The 18,770-nt window shown below is 41.1% G+C and overlaps 2 protein-coding genes across 3 annotated transcripts in view; one reads left to right on the top strand and one right to left on the bottom strand.

Annotated features, from left to right (window-relative positions):
• Positions 1-6,105, bottom strand: part of AAMDC (adipogenesis associated Mth938 domain containing) — a 39,281-nt gene extending 33,176 nt beyond the window's left edge. The window contains exon 1 of the mRNA XM_028115742.1: positions 6,011-6,105. The gene's annotated coding sequence lies outside the window, so the exon portion shown is untranslated. The remainder of the gene's footprint in view (positions 1-6,010) is intronic.
• Positions 6,106-6,561: 456 nt separating this feature from the next.
• The window catches only part of RSF1 (remodeling and spacing factor 1), a 157,477-nt gene continuing 145,268 nt past the window's right edge, over positions 6,562-18,770 (top strand). For both annotated transcript variants that reach the window (XM_028115834.2, XM_028115833.2), the window contains exon 1: positions 6,562-6,753. In XM_028115834.2, the coding sequence (XP_027971635.2) occupies positions 6,567-6,753 (187 nt within the window). In that variant the 5' untranslated portion in view covers positions 6,562-6,566. The remainder of the gene's footprint in view (positions 6,754-18,770) is intronic.

Below are 18,770 nucleotides of genomic sequence, written 5' to 3'. Positions count from 1 at the left end.
TGAAATGGGAGTGGGATGCTGGAATAGGGTCTGCAGTGTCTGTATTGAATGTTCAGTTGCTGGGAGTTGTTAGAAAGTAAGTGGGGTAGCCAGTGTGCCAGGGATTACTTAGGAGGCTCACTCAGGGCAGGGGTTCTTCTGCAATTAGCATGTAAGTACAGTATCTTAATATCTTAACAGCCGGTATAACCTTTCTCGTCCACATTAGTGAATATTAGTCTTTGCTGCACAAGATACCAAATTGCATAATGTGATCCCTGCCCTCAGTTTATCTAATAGTAAAGTTAAAACAGGTAGACACATAGCAACAATATGAGGTATAATACCTTTTAATATCAGTGGTTGCTACATAAATTTATTTTTAGTAAAAATCTTTATTCCACCACAGAAATTAGTCTCAGCCATTCTTTTAAAAGAAAAGAATAGACTAATGCATAACTCTTTAAACAAGATGGTAAGACACTTCTAAAAGTGCTTTCTTCAATGAGTAGAACTCTGCTGCAACACAGAATTTGATTATCCTTAGGAAAAGAAAAAAAAAGGCTGGTTTAAATCTTGTTTATATTACAACTTCTCTTTCTTTTTGTATATTTTCTTATTAAACTATCTTGAAGGACACAGATTCCTATTTCTGACACTTAACAGCTTTTTCTCTACATCTAACATACATACACACACACACACACACACACGCACACACATCTAGATGTATTAACTCTTTAAAAAGTGAACTCTAGGGGTGCCTGCGTGGCTCAGTTGGCTGAGTGTCTTGACTTTGGATTTCTGCTCAGGTCAATATCTGAGGGTCCTGAGATGGAGCCCCAAGTTGTTGGGCTCCCTGCTCAGCGGGGAGTCTGCTTCTCTCCTTCTCTCTCCCTCTGCCCCTCTCCCTGTGCACACATGTGCTCTTTCTCTCTCAAATAATAAATCTGAAAAAAAAAAAGTGAACTTTAAACAAACCGGTGTAAATTTACTCATGACTGGTAATTCCCCAAATTGGCTCCACAACTAAATTCAATTCACCTCAATATACATTTACCAGGTTTACAGTGTCTGTTAAAAAATATGTGTAACAAATGCAAAGATAGTATCTTGTGGAGACAGAAATATGTATTAGTTATTCTGTTGTAAGGCAGACTTACCAATGCAATTTGGGATAATTGAAGGATAAGCCATTAAGTTTTAAAATCAAAGCACAGTTACATTCTGCTAATTGCACAGATATTGTTTAGAATTTAAGGAGTTTTGATAAATGGGGGCGCATGGGTGGGTCAGTCGGTTAAGTGTCTGCCTTCAGCTCAGGTGGTTATCCCAGGGTCCTGGGATCGAGCCCCATAGCAGGCTCCCTGCTGAGCAGGGAGCCTGCTTCTCCCTCTCCCTCTGCCTGACCCTCCCCCTGCTTGCTTGTTCTCTCTCTCTAATAAACAAATCTTAAAAAAAAAAAGACTTGACAAATGTATAAACTTGCCAATCAAGATACAAAAAATATCCAGAAAGTTGCCTTGTGTACCTTTCTAGTCACTCTTTCAAAGCTCAGATGAAACTGCTAATTTGATTTCTCTTCCCCTAGATTAGTTAGACCATCATATTGCTGGAATTGAATAGTACCTGTTTTTTGTGTCTGTCTTCTTTCATTCAACAGGCTTTGAGATTCACTCACGTTGTAGTATCAAGTGTATATTAGTATGAATACTAGTCTGTTGCAAGAATCAATCACAATTTATTCATCCATTCTTCTGTTGATGAACATTTGGGTTGTTTTAGACTTTTTGGTATTTTGAATAAACTAGCCATTAATTTTGAATGAACAAGTTTTCTTTTTTCCCTAATAGGATGTGAAATATGAACCATCTTAAGAAATCTCTTATTCATAAACAAAGTTAGACTGAGTGTAGATAATTTAGTGCTTGTTTGAAGGCATCTTCATGGTAGTAGCAATAAATTAATTACAGATTTTTTTTAAGGCTACTCTATCTTTATATTCTAGTCTGATGTATATAACTCATTCACTTAACTACATCAACTGGGATTAGACTCTTGTAACCCACAACTTCTCTGGGTCCAGAAAGGCAAAAAGAGATGGTGTTATTATGGGTGTGTGTTTATTTTCTTTTCAAGAACAGACTTAGTGAAGATATGATCTTAATCTTTTATTTATTTGTTTGTTTGACAGAGAGAGACACAGCAAGAGAGGGAGAACAAGCAGGTGGAGGGGCAGAGGGAGAAGCAGGCTTCCAGCTGAGCAGGGAGCCTGATTCAGGGCTTGATCCCAGGACTCTGGGATCACGACCTGTGCCGAAAGCAGATGCTTAACGACTGAGCCACCCAGGCGCCCTGAAGGTATGATCTAAATCTTGTAGTAAAACATTTCTTTTTTTTTTTTTAAAGATTTTATTTATTTATGTGTGAGAGAGAGAATGAGAGACAGAGAACATTTCTTATCTTTTGGGTGGATATAACTTTCTGATACCCAAGGACTTTGTTCCCATGCCAATCTGGATTAGAAAAGGGAGAAACTCTAACCTTATTTATGTCTCTCTTTGAATAACAGTGTGAGGATTGAGAAAAGTATAGTATAAGGCTTTCTTTTAGTGTTATTTTACAACCCTTGGAAGAGTAGGAGGTGAGGAACTGGAATAGCTGAAAGTGAAGACCTAGAAAGGAAGGGCACCTGGGTGACTCAGTTGGTTAAGGGACTGCCTTCGGTTCAGGTCATGATCCCCAGGTCTTGGGATAGAGTCCTGCATCGGGCGCCCTCTGCTGTGCAGGGAGCCTGCTTCTCCCTCTCCCTCTGCTGCTCCCCTGCTTGTACTCTCTCTCTCTCTCTCAGTCAAATAAATAAATAAAATCTTAACCACCCCCCCCAAAAAAAACCCTAGAAGGGAAGGGCTGGAGGTAAGGGTTACAAAATGATATAATTAAAACTTCATTAGGTTGGAAGTTCTTTCTATCAAAGTTCCTTCACAAGTTCCTTTCTCTGCTTCACAAAGATGTAATTTTATTTAATGTTGTGTATCTGCCCTTTATTTAAGGTCAGTTAAATAACGATCTTAAGTTTTTTTGTATCTTTCTGTAAAACTGTTGTTAAGAATGTGTTCTAGGTCAGATTTTTCTTAAACTGGGGTCTTCAGGTCCCCAGGTGTAGAGCTACATACTTGGCAGTTTGAGAGTTCTATGATGTTTTAATTTAGACTTGTGTTTAAGCAGTGTTGCTTAAAACAGTATTTTACTACACATTAAATGAAAACTTCTCTTTTGTTATGATAACTCACAACCATAGACATTTTCCCAAAGTAAGACTATACTTTCTTTTTTGTTTTTTTTACTTTTTTTGTTGTGGGAAAATATATATAAAATAAAATTTACCCTTTTTCTTCAGATATTTTATTTATTTGTGTGAGAGACAGAGAGAGCACAAACAGGGGGAGCGGCAGGTAGAGGAAGAAGTAGGCTCCCCACTGAGCAAGGAGCCAGATGCAGAACTCGATCCCAAGACCCCACGATCACAAACTGAGCTGAAGGCAGACACTTAACCGACTGAAGCCACCCAGGCATCCCTAAAATTTACTCTTTTAACCATTTTTAAGTGTATAGTTCAGTGCCATGAAGTACATTCACATTGTTATGCTGACTTTAATTTCTCATAGTAGTATTTCTTTAAAGTGGAATTTTCAAGAGTATTTAAGAAATTAAAAAAAAACACATTTTTTTCCTTTAAAAAGAGTTTGTGGGGTGCCTGAGTGGCTCAGTCAGTTAAGTGCCTGCCTTTGGCTCAGGTCATGATCTCTGGGTCCTGGGATTGAGCCCCTTGTCTGGCTCCCTGCTCAGCAGGGAATCTGCTTCTCCCTCTCCTTCTGCCACTCCCCCTGCTTGTGCTGTCTCTCTGTCAGATAAATAAAATCTTTAAAAAAAAATAAAGAGTTTGTACATTACTCAAGATTAGGATTCAGTATTCTAGGTTATAAATTCCACTTATAATATAGATCTTTGTCTCTCTTTTTTTTTTTTATTTCTATTTTTGAGAGAGAGAGAGAGAGAGAGGGCATGCCTGTGTGGGAAGGGGCAGAGGGAGAAGGAGCAAGAGAATCTTAAGCAGGCTCCAGGCTCAGTGCAGAGCCCAAAGTGGGGCTCAGTTCCAACGACCCTGAAATCAAGAGTTGGAGGCTTAACTGACTGAGCCACCCAGGCACCCCTAGTTGTTTTTCTCTCTTGATAAAAATGAATATTTTTTCTTTAGCTAGTGAGAATGATATAGACCATTATGTTTTTTTTCTAGAAATACAAAACAAAATTCAGTAATTGTAAGCATTTTCTCTGATCCCAATATAATTATTTGCCTATACTGTATATTTTACCTTCCTTTAACCATGCATTTTCTTTTCTTTCTTTTCTTTTTCTTTTAAGATTTTATTCATTTATTTGACAGAGAGACACAGCGAGAGAAGGAACACAAGCAGGGGTGTGGGAGAGGGAGAAGCAGGCTCCCTGCCGAGCAGGGAGCCCAGTGCAATGCAGGGCTCGATCCCAGGGCCCCGGGATCATGACCCGACCCGAAGGCAAATGCTTAACAATTGAGCCACCCAGTGCCCCATAACTATAAATTTTCTGATTTTACATGGTTTATATTATACCTTGTTTCAAATTCTTTTTAAGTAGCTGCTATGTAAGTTTTAACGTTGTTTAAAAGATTTAATTTATTTATTTGACAGAGAGACAGAGGGGGAGAGAGAGAGAGCACAGAAGGGGGAGGAGCAGAAGGAAGCGGACTCCCCTTAAGCAGGGAGCCAGAGAAGGGGGCTCGATTCCAGGACCCCGATATCATGACCGGAGCAGAAGGCAGGCACTTAACCAACTGAAACACCAAGGTGCCCCTTAACATTTTTTTACTTTTTTTTTTTTTTTGAAGTAGGCTTCAAGCCCAGCATGGAGCCCAATGCCAGGCTTGAACTCAGGACCCTGAGATCAAGACTTGAGCTGATTATCAAGAGTCGGATGCTTAATTGACTGAACCACCCAGGCACCCCGGTACTATGTAAGTTTAAAATGCATGCTGAAAATTCTAGCTCAAAGTAGTAGACTATATAAATTATAGGTGAATTCAATCAAATATTAGAAATTCCTTTATTCAGTAATAGCAACTAACGTTTTAAAAATAGTTACAATGAATGTGCCTGGACATTGTGCTAATCAATTTACCGTGAATAGCTAGTAAAACCCTATGATGTAAGTACTGTTATCACCCCCACTTCACAGAGGTTCAAAGAAATGAAGACTCTTCTGCAATGACCTGAAGCACTTTTATTAGGACCCAAGTATGGCTGACTTCCAAAGCTCAGGCTTCTAACCATAATGCACCTTGCATCCCAAGTTGCACTTTCTACTTTGCATGATTGATGGTTTCTTTGTGGGAGAATGCTCACTGCTGCCCCCAACGAAGCCGAACCCTGCTTTCTAACAATTGTTTTGCACCCAGTCGCTTATCCTGTTCGTCCTCTTAGTGGGGTCCTGGCCCACCCTCGGACCCTGGTCTCCCTATAAAGTCTCGTCCCATCAGATCCTCGTGCCTCAAGAGTCCCTTCCCCTCACAGCCTGGCAACCACAGCAGGGCCCTGTCCCCTCATACCTTGGTCTGCCTGAAGAGCTGGTCCTTTCAGACCGTGACCCCCTACCAGGTCCCCAACTCCTCAGACAGATGATACTAGCAGAGCCGTTCCCTCGGGCTCTCGCCCCCCAAAGCCCTCAGATCCTGTTTTCCAGCACCGCTGAGATGCTTGTACCCCAGGAGACAGCAATAGCCCTCAGTAAAGCTTCGCAAGCAATTCTCCTTACAAAGGTCCCATTCCAACCCCAAATTAAGGGCATCTCTCTACCTTTCCCCTTTCCAAACTTCTCCCAGAATCGTGTTTTTTTTTCATATTCTCACCTTTTTCTGCTTCTCATTCACGCTCCCCAACTTCCCCCACCATCTGGTAGCCCGGTTTCAGCTCCTGGAGCCCCCCCCAAAACTCACCCAACGTCCGTCCTCTCTTCAGGAGAGCAGCATTCCCAAACGGCTCCGCGCTTTACCTCTCACCTCGGTTCGTTATGGCCCTCTCTGCTGGGCGCTCCCCCCCACTCGCCCCGCCCTGAAAGCGCCTTTCAGCCAGTCGTCGCCCGAAGTCCCGCCCCCTCCAAGCCTATTGGCCACCTCTCCTAAAAAGTCCCGCCTCCTCAGCTTCCAGTCCTCCTCCCTGCCCCGCTTCCCTTGTTTTCATTCCCCCTGTCACACGAGGCAGTGGCGAACCCAAGGTGGGAGGGGCGAAATAGAGTGAGGGAAGGGGGGCGGAAAGAGGGCGGAAAGTGAAAGGCATAGAGCGCCTCTCTTTCCCCCGTCTGACTCGATTCTCGACTGCTCCGAGCAGCCGTTGTATTGTGGGATCGCGGCGCCGTGCCTGAGACGCTAGGATTCACAGGGGAGCCCACTCACTAGCGCCTCCTGTTGTCCGCAAGGCTGCCCTGCCATTCCTCGGCCCCCAACTCCCTCCACTCCCCCCCCCATCGCCTCCTCCTCCATCCTCCAGTTCAAAATGGCGGCGGCGGCAGCAGCGGCGGCCGCGATGGCTCCTCCGGGCTGCCCGGGTTCGTGCCCCAACTTCGCCGTAGTCTGCTCCTTCTTGGAGCGCTACGGGCCGCTGCTCGACCTGCCTGAGTTGCCGTTTCCCGAGCTGGAGCGGGTGCTGCAGGCGCCGCCGCCGGACGTCGGCAGTGGAGAAGGTAAGCGAGGGGCCCGAACGCCCGGCGGGAAGCGGCCCTGGCACGCTCCTTCTCTCCGCTCTTCACGGACACCCCGGGCCTCTGCGGCTCTGTCCTTCCCCTGGGGCGCAGCTCCGCCCGGCTCGGCTTCTCCGCCCAGCCCCCAGGGTCTTGGGCAGTGGGGAGGCGGGGCAGAGACCCCCTAGGGCCACTGGGCCTGGCGCCGAGAGGAGGTGGGGGCGTCGCGGGCTAGGTGTGGGCTGGGGGCGTGGAGTGGTCATTGTGTTGGTCTGCGGCCCCTGGGACTGTTCCCCCGGCGGCAGGGGCCGGTCCTCCACCCCTTCTCCCCCTGGGTGGCGGGGGAAGGGGAGCGCAGGTTCCGGCCAGCTTTGCGCTTTTCTCCTCCTCCCCTCCCTTGCTCCCTCCCTTCCTCCCACCATCCTCCCCACCATCTCGGGGGAGGCTGGGCTCATCTTCTCGGGGCGCCCCTTTCTCTCCCTCCACCTGGGTGGGCGGGGGCCAGCGGACACTTCAGCTCTCCCTCCCTCTAGTGGGAACTCCCCCGAGAGAGTCGCTCGCGTCTCTCTTCCCTTCCCCTCGAGGGCTGGTTTAACCCCCAAAACTCCTTCCTCAGAGTAGGGAGGTTTGCTCCTCCCCCATGGGAGGGGGTCCTCCTCCATTCTCGCTTTGGGGGTCGAAGTCGGTTCACCTCCTCCACTTTGGAGGGTAGAGGGTTAATTTTTCCTCCCCCATAGTTTTCCTCCTCCCTCTCCCCACCTCCCCCCAAATAATAGAAAAGCATCTCCCCACTTTTCTAATCCCTTCCCCCTTCATCTTGGCAGCAGGGCTTAGGGGAAGAAGTCGCCCTCCCATTTGCAGGGTGGGGTGGGGTGGTTAGTATGTAGGCTGGAGGAGGGGCTCAGACGGAGGGGGAAACAGTTGAAGAAGGTGCTTGTTGCTCATGTTTCTCTCTCTGGTGCTGCTGGTCTATTATTGGTGTTCGCAAGTGGTGCTCCTTCCACATAAGGCCACCGCGCGGGTGCAGGGCGCATGCTCTGCCCGGCCCCATTGAAACTTCCTGCTGCTGCTGCTGCTGCTGCTGCTGCTGCTGCTGCTGCTGCTGCTGCTGCTGCTGCTGCTGCTGCTGCTGGTTCTTTCGCTGGAGCATCTCAGCGCTGTGCCTGCTGCCTTCAGCCCTTACACTGAACGCGTGCACTCACCCTTATTTATTCCCGATCCATGCCTCTCCTTTCCTGGCATATTTCTTCCCTCAGAGGAGGGTTTTTTTTTTTTTTTTCCCCCTGTGTTCTGAGCATTGCCTTTATCTGTGAACAGTCCTTGGCTGGAGAAGAGACGTTTTCCAAATAGATTTTTTTGGGGGGGGGGAGTCCGTATTAGGTTGCTAAAGTGGACTGGGTATTGTATAAGACAGATAGCTGTTACCTTTCTAAGAAAACAAGGTTGCTCTTCAATTCTCCTTGGAAGTGAAGAAGTTTGTTAACAGAATGCGTTCACATTGCTAGGAAGGGTCCAGGTGTGAAGTTTTTCAAAATATTAGCTATAGGGAAAATGTTGTGGCTACCAAAGACTCAGATTAAAGTAGCAGTTATGGTACAGGCCTAGATCTCTTCTTATCAATAGCCCAAATCTCCACCCTTAACAAACTGTGGCATATAATCGGGTAGTTTTTTAAAAATTTTATTTATTAGAGCGCGAGAGCACACAAGGAGGAATGGTAGAGGGAGAGGGAGAAGCAGGCTCCCTGATGAGCAGGAAGCCTGACAAGGGACTGGATCCCAGGACCTGGAATCATGACCTGAGCCAAAGGCAGACCCTTAACCGACTGAGCCAACCAGGTGCCCCAAAAGGGTAGTTTTTTAATGTAGTATAAAATAGGGGTGATAAGTTACATTATATAAAGACTTCCTGCAGAATTTCTTTAAAAGTTAAGCTTCCCAATAGTTATTTTATTATCATTGCATTTACAGGGGAGTTTTCGAGAAGTAGTCACTATGAAGTAGAATGCCTTAGTAACTTGGTTTCAGGATACTTTTGGAAGTGTTAGTAGTATATGTATCTGAGAGAAATTTGGGGATTTGGGGAAAAGGATTGCTGGCAAATTGTTTTTGGAATTTGCTTGGACCAAGTTGAAAGGCAGGCATAGACCTGTGATGGTATTGTATTCTGGGTGGTGTACAAGTTTTCTTGCCTTCCATTCCTTTTAAGTATTTTGGCCACCGCATTTGGCTTGTTTTATAGAAGAAAAAATATTAGGGTCAGTTTATAGTTCATGTTACCTTTTCATCTAGAGTTGAACAGTTGGCCACCAGCTAAGTGAAAAATGAGATAAATTCTGGGCTGAGAGATTATACCAGTGGGCTCAGCCACTGTATTACCATTGGTATGGTTGCATCTGTAATAGTAGATCTTGCAATAATGTGACCTAAGAATAATCATTAATTAATGTTATACAGTTCAGGATACTTGGCAAATGAAGAGTCTGCAGGTAAAATGCCATTACTGTGTAGGGAAAAGATTATCAGTCCTTTGATGATGGTTAACCTACTTGTAACAGTTGGATTAAACATTACTGGACCAACTAACAAGATGTACTGAGTCTTTTTTGGAAAGGAGTTGTGTACTAGAAAGAATTAAAAGACACTGGTTTTAGCACGGAACAGTAATATATAAGTTGCAGGGCAAATTACTTAATTTCTATAGACCTCGTCTCCTGAGTGAATAGAGATAATATCTGAGGATCAAATGAAATATTTCAAAAATCCTTTCATAAACCAAACACTTGCAGTGTTCTTGTATTACAAATTTTATTAAAGATGTTTGTGAGATATAAGATACACAAGTTCATTTGGAATTAAACTGTTAAATTTTTAGCATGTTGTGAGACTAGGGGTATGAGCAAAGGTATCATATTGAGCTATTATGCTCTTTGGGAAAACTCTTTGTTATAATCAGCTGAGTTTTGCTGTATGTAAACTTGTATGTTTAAAAGGCAGTTCTTAGTGTTGCTTAAAGAATCCTAGTTTATAAAACTTTTGGTTTTTCCTAGTGTGATTGTCCCTTAAAAGGTGTTTTTGAAAGTATGTTCTTCTGAGTTACCAGTTTAAAACATTTTACCTAGTCAGTTTTTGTCATAGGTATGTCATTATGGCATCCTTTGGAGGAGACTGTAATTCTCTATATTGTCATTGTTTAAGCACTTTATGATCATTTCCCTAAAAATTTGCTTATAAGTTTTTATTTGACATGTGGCTTTAGCTTAGACTGCTTATTTGGTTTAAGTGTGAATGATATAATAACTAGCATTTATTATGTACAAACATCATCTCATTCCTCGTAACTGTTCTTTGAGGTTGGTACTATTACTCTTATTTAGCAGGCATAGAAACTAAGGTTTAAGAAGTTGATTCAGCTGCCCAGTGCCCAAGATTATATAGTTATTAGTAGAGTCTGATTTTTTAAAAGATTATTTATTTTAGAGGGGAGAGTGGAGAGGGTGCGTGTGCTTGCTTGTGTGGGGAGGAGGAGGGAGAGAGAGAACCTCAAGCCAACTTCCTGGTGAGCTTAGAGACTAACTCAAGTCCCCATCCCAGGACCCTGAAATCATGACCTGAGCCGAAATCAAGAGTCAGATGCTTAACCAGCTGAGCCAACCAGCACCCCTAGAATATGATTTCTAATCTAGGTCTATCTGAGTCCAAAGCCACAAAATTATATAATACCTTTCTAGGGGCCATGTTTCCTACACGTATTGTCACCAACCTGCAGAGGCGCTGTGTGGTTGTTTAAATATTCAAGGAACATATAGCAGTATTTGACATCTTTTGGTTGCCAGGTAAACTTACTAGTTTCATATAGTTCCTGATTTGAACATTAGATCGTGCTACATTCCTTTGGATGATGTGTCTTTGTGAAGTTGGGTTTTTGGGGGTTGCTGTGACAAATGCAAATACTGCATGAAAATCAGTGAGAAATAGGAAATAAGAATAGCAGTGTCCAATTTGATTCCAAGTTTGAGAAGTTGTGCATTGCCTCACTGTAATATGCATTCTGTAAGTAAGTGTGATTATTTAAGAATGAAGTGAAAACATTATTTTTTTTTCAGCTAAGGTAGATTAGTTTTTCAAATCTCTACTAACAGCTTGATAAGTGGAACTGTTAGTATTTCTTGGCCTAGTGCTGTTGTGAAAAAATTACTGAAATGCTGAGGGTGTTAGGAACTTAGAAAGCTTGGGAACTTGTGCTTTGAGATTATCATTGGTTTTTGTTGCCGGAAAGAAAGGAGTACTGTGTCCGTTTTGACTGTATTTTGCAGGGAGGAAAACCAAGGTGCAGAGATTGATTTCAAGTGTATGTAGCTAACCATTGGTGCTATTCAGACCATTCTTTTCAGAGTCCACCTGTGTGCTGAAACTGTCAGGAAAAAAAATTTAGATTTCTTGTTGCTATGAGTTAGAATTGGAAAAGGGTGTGCCAACTGAAGTTGCTTTCTTTTTTTTTTTTAAGATTTTATTTATTTATTTGTCAGAGAGAGAGAGAGAGAGAGCATGAGCAGGGGGCAGGGGCAGAGGGAGAAGCAGGCTCCCTGCTGAGCAAGGAGCCTGATTCGGGACTTGATCCCAGGACTCTAGGATCCTACTGAGGATGGACTGAGCCACCCAGGCGTCCCTGAAGGTGTTGTTGTTTTTGTTTGTTTGTTTGTTTGTTTGTTTTTAAGTAATCTCTACACCCAAGGTGGGGCCGGAACTTAAAACTCCAAGACTAAGAGTTGCATGCTCTACTAACTGAGCCAACCGAGTGCCCCTGAAGGTGTTGTTTGAGCCCCATTCCCTCATGGTCAACTTTTGCCCTCCTAATTCTGTGCTCTGTATGGACTTCTCCAGCTTCCTTCTGACTAAAAGTGGATGATTGGGAGGTACGGATGCAAGTAAAAATGAGCATTGACTTTGTGGGATTACTAACATCCAGGGCTCCCAAGTGTCTTTGCTGTACTTCAGAGGACATTCTTTTTCAAGAGGCAAATGCACTTTTTCATTCTTTAAAGGTAGTCTTTGTATAGGTATTGGTTGAAAAGTTAACATATCTACTTTTTTCTTTTACTTATATCTATTAATGTATGTGTGGATAATGTGTTATGATTCCCCTGGTTGGTACTATGGTTGACTGAGTTATTTGTATGGTATTAAATAAGTTGAATCATTCATTTTTGGTTTGATTTTTTTAAAAGTTTTTATTTTACTAGTGCACTTTTAGTTTCAGTCTGTTTTTTGCATTTTTAAATGATTGAACATACAGCTCTTACAGTCAAATGTCATTACAAAAGAATGTACCTTTTACGTATAACTGGAATTATGACTGGGACTTCTACTGGTGCTAATTGAATCGTGTGACAATTGTTTTTAGGTGAATTCTGCAAGGTAGAAAGATGACTTTACTGTAACTGGAGTCACTATCTGTTGCTTTAAGCAAAAGATCTCACCAGATGCACATGCTGAGAGTTGCATGGATCTACAGTGGTAGACCATTAATGGTAGCATTGTTGGAACCAGAGCCTGTTTTGGTTGAAAATGTCCAGTTTTTGTTCTTCCACTTTTGAATAAAGAAATATTCTTTAGACATTTATTAGAAGGAAAGAGAGATGTGTTTCTTCTCCATCATTTTTGGTATATCAGAGTTGAGGTATCCAAAAGTTGTGGAGGTTTGGAGGGAGATTGCTGGCACTGTCGCAGGACAGAGGATTTTTCTGGCTAAATTGGGCTTGTTAGTCCAAAGTGATTTACTTATTTTTTAATTTTCCCTTGAAATTTATCTGTGTTTTAAAATCTCTACTTGAAAGGTAAACGTTTATTAGCTACTTCATTTACTTAATATGTGTATTGAGTATCTGGTATATGCTAAGTACAGTAAACATTGTGGGGATTATTTTTTAAAAACACATTAAACGTGGGCTTTCTTTTAAGGATTTTCTAATCTAGTAAGAAGTAGCTAAGTTGAGCTTAACTTAAAATCACCATTCAAAGGCTAATTTTTCATCTGAGATTTTATCAAGTGCAGTAGTAGCCTATGAATTCTAGTCTGTAAATTAAGAGACTAAAAATATCTCTGACAATTTTATGGTGAGATGTACAAGCACATGCAGTATGGAAAAGTAAGAACAGTTCAGACCCAAAGTACATTTTAACCTGACTCATATATTCAAGGAAGATATTTATGTGTGTTCCTGGATTTAAGAAAACTTCTTTGGCTCTCTTCCTGATGAATATAATCTTAACATATTATGCCTTGGTGTTTTTTTGTTTTGTTTTGTCTTTCTTTATGGTAATCCCGTTATAAAAGTTATCAGTGTTTTCTAGGTGTGTGTAAGAATTTTTATAGTATCAAATATTGCTTGAGAAAGTAATCTGGGGCTTCATTTAAAATTTATTAGTTCTTTCAACAAATGGTAATTGATTACCTACTATGTGCCAGGCACACTTATACTCTAGCTGGGGATACATGAATGAAAAAGATAAGGTCTTTCAAACTTGCCATAGTTTACTAGGAAAGATAGACAATGAAGCAATAAGTTGGGTTTTTTAAAAAATGTGGACAAGTAATATTTGCACTTTGTAATGATATATATTTTAGTGAACTTTGTTTTATAATTTGTTTAGCTTTGTGTTTATTTTTATCTATGCCCTTTCCCCTGTGTTTGTACATGTTTATCTTAATCATATTCTGAATGATAGGTTTTTCTTTTTCACGTTTCATTTCTTGTACTAATCATGTACTTCTCTGGTAATAACTGAAATATATATATATTTAAAAGTAGTCTTTTATCAAAAAGTGAAATGGCTGAAGGTGGTCAGAGGTACAAATTTCCAGTTGTAATATAAATAAGTCATGGAGATATAATGTACAGTATGATGACTACATTTAATAATACTGTTTTGTATATTGGAATGTTGCTAAGAGAGTTGATCATTAAAGTTCTTATCAAAAGAAAAAAATTTGTAACTGGTGGTGAATGTTAACTAGGCTTGTTGTAATGATCATTTTGCAGTATATACAAATATTGAATCATGTTGTACACCTGAAACTAATATATTTTATGTCAACTATATCTTTTCTAAAATGTTCAAAAGAAATCTCCAAGGCTTTTTATAAAAGGACAATTGAGTTGCTTCTTTTATTTACTTTTAATTCTGAATTACCTCTCACAGTGACTGTTACCATCATCCACTCAAGTCACCTGGATCAGAAACTGAGGAACCATTTTACACTTTAACCTCTGGCATACTTTCTACTTTTTCCAAGTTTTGAATCTATTTCTTCTTTTTCTTTCTTTCCTTTCTCCTTCCTTCCTTCCTTTCTTTTTTTTTTTTAATTTATCTGACAGAGACAGTGTGCACACACAAGCAGGGGGAGCCTCAGAGGGAGAGGGAGAAGCAGGCTCTCCACTGAGCAGGGAGCCCGATGCAGGGCTTGATCCCAAGACCCTGGGATCATGACCTGAGCTGAAGGCAGACACTTAACCGACAGCCACCCAGGTGCCCCTTGAGTGTATTTCTTTATCCTCTCTTATATTCAGCCTCAGTTTTCTATCATTGTTGCTGTTGTTTTAGTCATGCTGAACTGGTTGCAGATCTCTGAAGGTATGAAAGATTTCGTACTTTATGCCTTTTCCTCATCCTCCTACTTGAGTTGAATATTGTCTCCCCATCTTCCCTTGCCCGCTCACTGTACTCCTACCCATCATTAATCTGCTCTTTAAGCTTTAGTTGCTCTGTGAAATTTTTCCTGCTTCCTTTCTAAGTTAAATTAACCACTTTGCCTCCTTACCCCACAGGAGCTCTGTAGATTTTATAGAACAGTACTTATAACACTTTTTGTGCTTATAGTCTAGCCTTGCCTACAAGACTGTAAGCTCCTTTTTTTTTTTTTTTTTAGGAGGAAGGGGGAAGGGGGAGGGGCAGAGAGAGGGAGAGAGAGAATCTTAAGCAGGCTGCATGCCCAGCACAGAGCCCACATGGGGCTTGATCTCAGGACCCTGAGATCGAGTCAGAGGCTTAACCGACTGAGCCACCCAGGTGCCCCAAGACAGTAAACTCCTTGAGGGCAGGAAAATGTTTATGAAATGAATAGTTATTTCCCTGTTCATTATAGGTCTGTTCTATTCTAAACTTTTTTTTTAGAATTAAATCTTATATAAACTCTTAAGTAAACATTTGCCGAATATAAGAGAATGAGATTCTTTCTGTTGCTAGCTGGAAGTAATTGACATATTGGTTAGTGCTAGCACTTGAAGTGACCAGATTTCATGTCCCATTTCATTAGTTGTAATATTGTGTTTAAAATGAATGCATGAGGGCACCTGGGTGGCTCAATCAGTTAAGCGTCCACCTTTAGCTCAGGTCATGATCCCAGAGTCCTGGGATTGAGCCCTGCTTTGGGCTCCCAGCTCAGCTGGGAGTCTGCTTCTCCCTCTACCCCCTGCTCCTACTCTCTTGCTATCTCTCTCTCTCAAGTAAATAAAATGTTTTTTAAAAAATACAATAAAATGAATGCATGTAGGGGTGCCTGGGTGGCTCAGTCAGATAAGCAATGGACTCTTGATTTCGGCTCAGGTCCTGGTCTCAGAGTCATGAGATCGAACACTGTTTAGGGTTCTGTGCTCAGCTGGGAGTCGGCTTCTCTCCCTCTGCCCTTCCCCCCACGAGCACACTCTTGCATGGGTGTGCGTGTATGTCCTCTCTCTCTCTCTCTCTCTCAAATAAATAAATCTTTAAAGAAAATAAAATGAATGCATGTCATTGGAAGTTAAAACCTAGTCTGTGATAGTCTAATGCAGGGGTGGGCATACTGTACCTTGTAGGCCAGATCTGGCCCATTGATTATTTTTGTAAATAAGGTTTTATTGGTGCACAGCCATACTAATTTGTTTACATATTGTCTATGGCTGCTTTCACACGGAAGTGGCAGAGGCAAGTGATTGTGACAGAGAACATATAGCCTGTATGACCTACAGTATTATCTGGCCCTTCACGGAAGATTGCTGATCCCTGTTCTAGTGAAGGGATCGGATCATTGTCTCTGGGTTTGAGAACTGTTTTAGAACCAGAATAATACAGATTTAGTGCCTAGAGTGTCTTGTGAATAAAAATAATAGAGCAGTAGTTTCCTCAGTATTTATCTAATTTGATGCACAACTCTTTTACTATTACTCTCCTTAGGTTAGGTGAATCTAAAACCTTTTCTGTTAACAGGGTGGTAACATTACATTGAACTAATTTCTTTCAAGGATAGCCATGACTTCCTCTGCCTAATTGTTACACAGCAAGGATGGGATGGGGATGAAGTAATATAGTAATTGGCAGTAATGGTAAGAAAAGTGTAATATTGCTGTTATACTGGCCTCAAAATCTCATCCAGGTGGGCTGGTTTTAAGATCTCATTTGGAGGTAGAGCCCCCAGGTCTTGGTCAGGATAGGGTTGGGTAAATGGTGATGCCATCAACTTAGGTGGGAAAGGATATATTTATTGAAGATATTCAAATGAATAAATAAAAAAAATCCTTAAAAAAAAAGAACTTAAAATAGTTATTTAAGTTACTCGGGGACAGAGGGTTGGGAGAACATACTAGAGAATACCCTGCTTACTAGTGGGTAGAATGTGTCTTGAGCATTAGTCAGTTTCACAGGGAAAGTGCAGAGTATTGGTTTATAAAGCTTTGGCACTTAAATGCTAGGTATGTCAGGGAATTTTATTTATTAAGATTTTATTTTTTTATTTGAAAGAGAGAGAGCATGAGAGTGAGAGGGAGAAGCAGAATCCCCTCTGAGCAGGGAGCCTGATATGGGGCTTGATCCCAGGACCCCGGGACTATGACCCAAGCCAAAGGCAGACGCCTAACCGACTGAGCCACCCAGGCACCCCACTTACTTATTTAAATTAGTAGGCTCCACGACCAACATGGGGCTTGAACTCAGGACCCTGAGATCAAGAGTCACATGCTCTACTGATGATAGCCAGCTAGGCACCCCTCAGGGAGTTTATTTTGATATTTCTATTCCTTTTCTCCTGAGCATCCTCACAGTTGACTCTGCAAATAAATATAATTGCCATTTCCTCAATGTTTAAATGTTAAAAATCTTTTAGGGAAAAAAATTAGAATGAGTTATTCCAAATTGTAGCTCGCTTTTGGTGTTTGGAATTTGGGGATATAACAAGATTGTAACACATTGGAGAACTTTGTCTAATAAGAAATACAACTGAGTTTAATTTATTTTCCCATTAAAGCCCTGCCAAGCTTTTCTTTATCAGAACCATGAAAGAAGCCATCTCCAGTAGTGTTAACTTGGGCCAGCATCTAAACCCAAACATTTCATAACATTCCTTATTTTGGAGACTTTTTTTTTGTCCTATAAATTTTGATTGTGAACTATTGGTTTATCCTTGTCTTTTCGTTTTCATGGCCTTATTATTTTATAGCCCTTTATCTTCTATGCTTATCTGGTTTGATCATGATAACTATGTGTTACCCTTTTTCCTTCCTATTTTCCCATATTTTGGACTTCACTTTTCAAACTTAATTATCTTCTCCATTTCCATCTTTTTTAGAAACAAAAATAAATGATATAAGTGCAAACATGAGGGGCTTTGGAGTGCACGGGCTCTAACATAATTTTCTAGGTTAAATAAGTGCCTTTAGTAATAATTTTACAGTTATTAGAGCTTACTCTTGAGCCAGGCTCTATAGTAAAGTCTTCTACCAAGATTACTTTAATTAATCCTCAGAACTGCTCTGTTGTACAGTTAGTATTTTCTCTTTACAGATAAAGCAACTTAGTCTTAGAGAAGTAAAGTAACTTGCCTGAAGTCACACAGCATTAAAGTGTTGGAGGAACATTTGATACAAAGATAGATCATAGTGTTTAGGAATTTAAAACTGGGTAAATCTGTCTTCAGAGCCCTAGTTCTTAACCACTCACTGTCTCCTCAGTTATGATCTTAGTATTGTAATGTGATCCTCCGTACCATGGTCTTGGTCTGAACACTGAGCAATGATTTGGACAATTAGGCTTCTGAGGCAGATTATAGCATGCTTTTCTACTCCTTTATGCTTTTTTACTTTTAAAAGTACCAATTTTATTATCATAAGCATTATTATAAAAGGTGTATTATTTTAATGGAATACTGAAATATATTAAAAGTAAAGAAATACAAATTCATAGATAGTTGAATGCCTTGAAGACAATTCTTTATCTGTTTGTTATTGCTTAGGACAACCCCAGTCTTTCTCAGACTTGGAAATAATTCTCTTCTTGAATCTGTTGAATTAAGACTCCATCTTCTGTAGCTGTAAAGTTTTGTGCAGTGTGTCATCAAAATGCTCCAGGGTTCATTCCCCTACTGTTAGGACTTCCATTTACTGTAATTGAAGAAGTGGTCTTATTTTTTTCCTTCTAGCTCAGTTGTTTTCAACCTTTATTATAATCAGGTGATTAATTAACTATTTCTGGCTGCACATTAGAATCACCTGGGGAATCCTTTTGAAAAATACTGATGTCTGGGCCCTAACCACACTCCAATAAATTTAGAGTCCTTGGGGATAGGGGCCTTGGCATCAGTGATTCTAATTTGTAGCCAGGAATGTCTGTTTTAATTTATTTGTCCTGTTACTTTTCTTCAAATTCTGTCTTTAAGTCTGTTTTGCCTAATATTAGTATAGCCACTCCAGCTGTCTTTTGGTTACTGCTTTGCCTGATAGATCTTTTTCATCTTTTTAACCTCATTGTCTCTTTGATTATAAAGAATGTGTCTTGTAAACAGCATATGTTTGTATCATGTTTGTATGAATCTAATTATGCAAGCAATTATATAGAAGTATAACTGCTGTAATAGAGGAGATACTTTGGGAGTATAAAAGAGCAAGTACCTACCTTTGCCCAGGTGATATCATAGTATCATTGTAATCATTATGGAAATTTGAACGATTGAATAGGCGATGGATAGGTGTTCCAGGTAGGGAAGAGCATGAG

This window comes from Eumetopias jubatus, unplaced genomic scaffold (genome assembly GCF_037043125.1).
Source record: "Eumetopias jubatus isolate StellerSeaLion01/CBP00866 unplaced genomic scaffold, mEumJub1_p1.0 scaffold_13, whole genome shotgun sequence".
NCBI classification, from domain to species: Eukaryota; Metazoa; Chordata; class Mammalia; order Carnivora; family Otariidae; genus Eumetopias; species Eumetopias jubatus.
The sequence above is the reverse complement of the archived record's forward strand: the minus strand, read 5'-3'. Positions and strand labels throughout refer to the sequence as shown.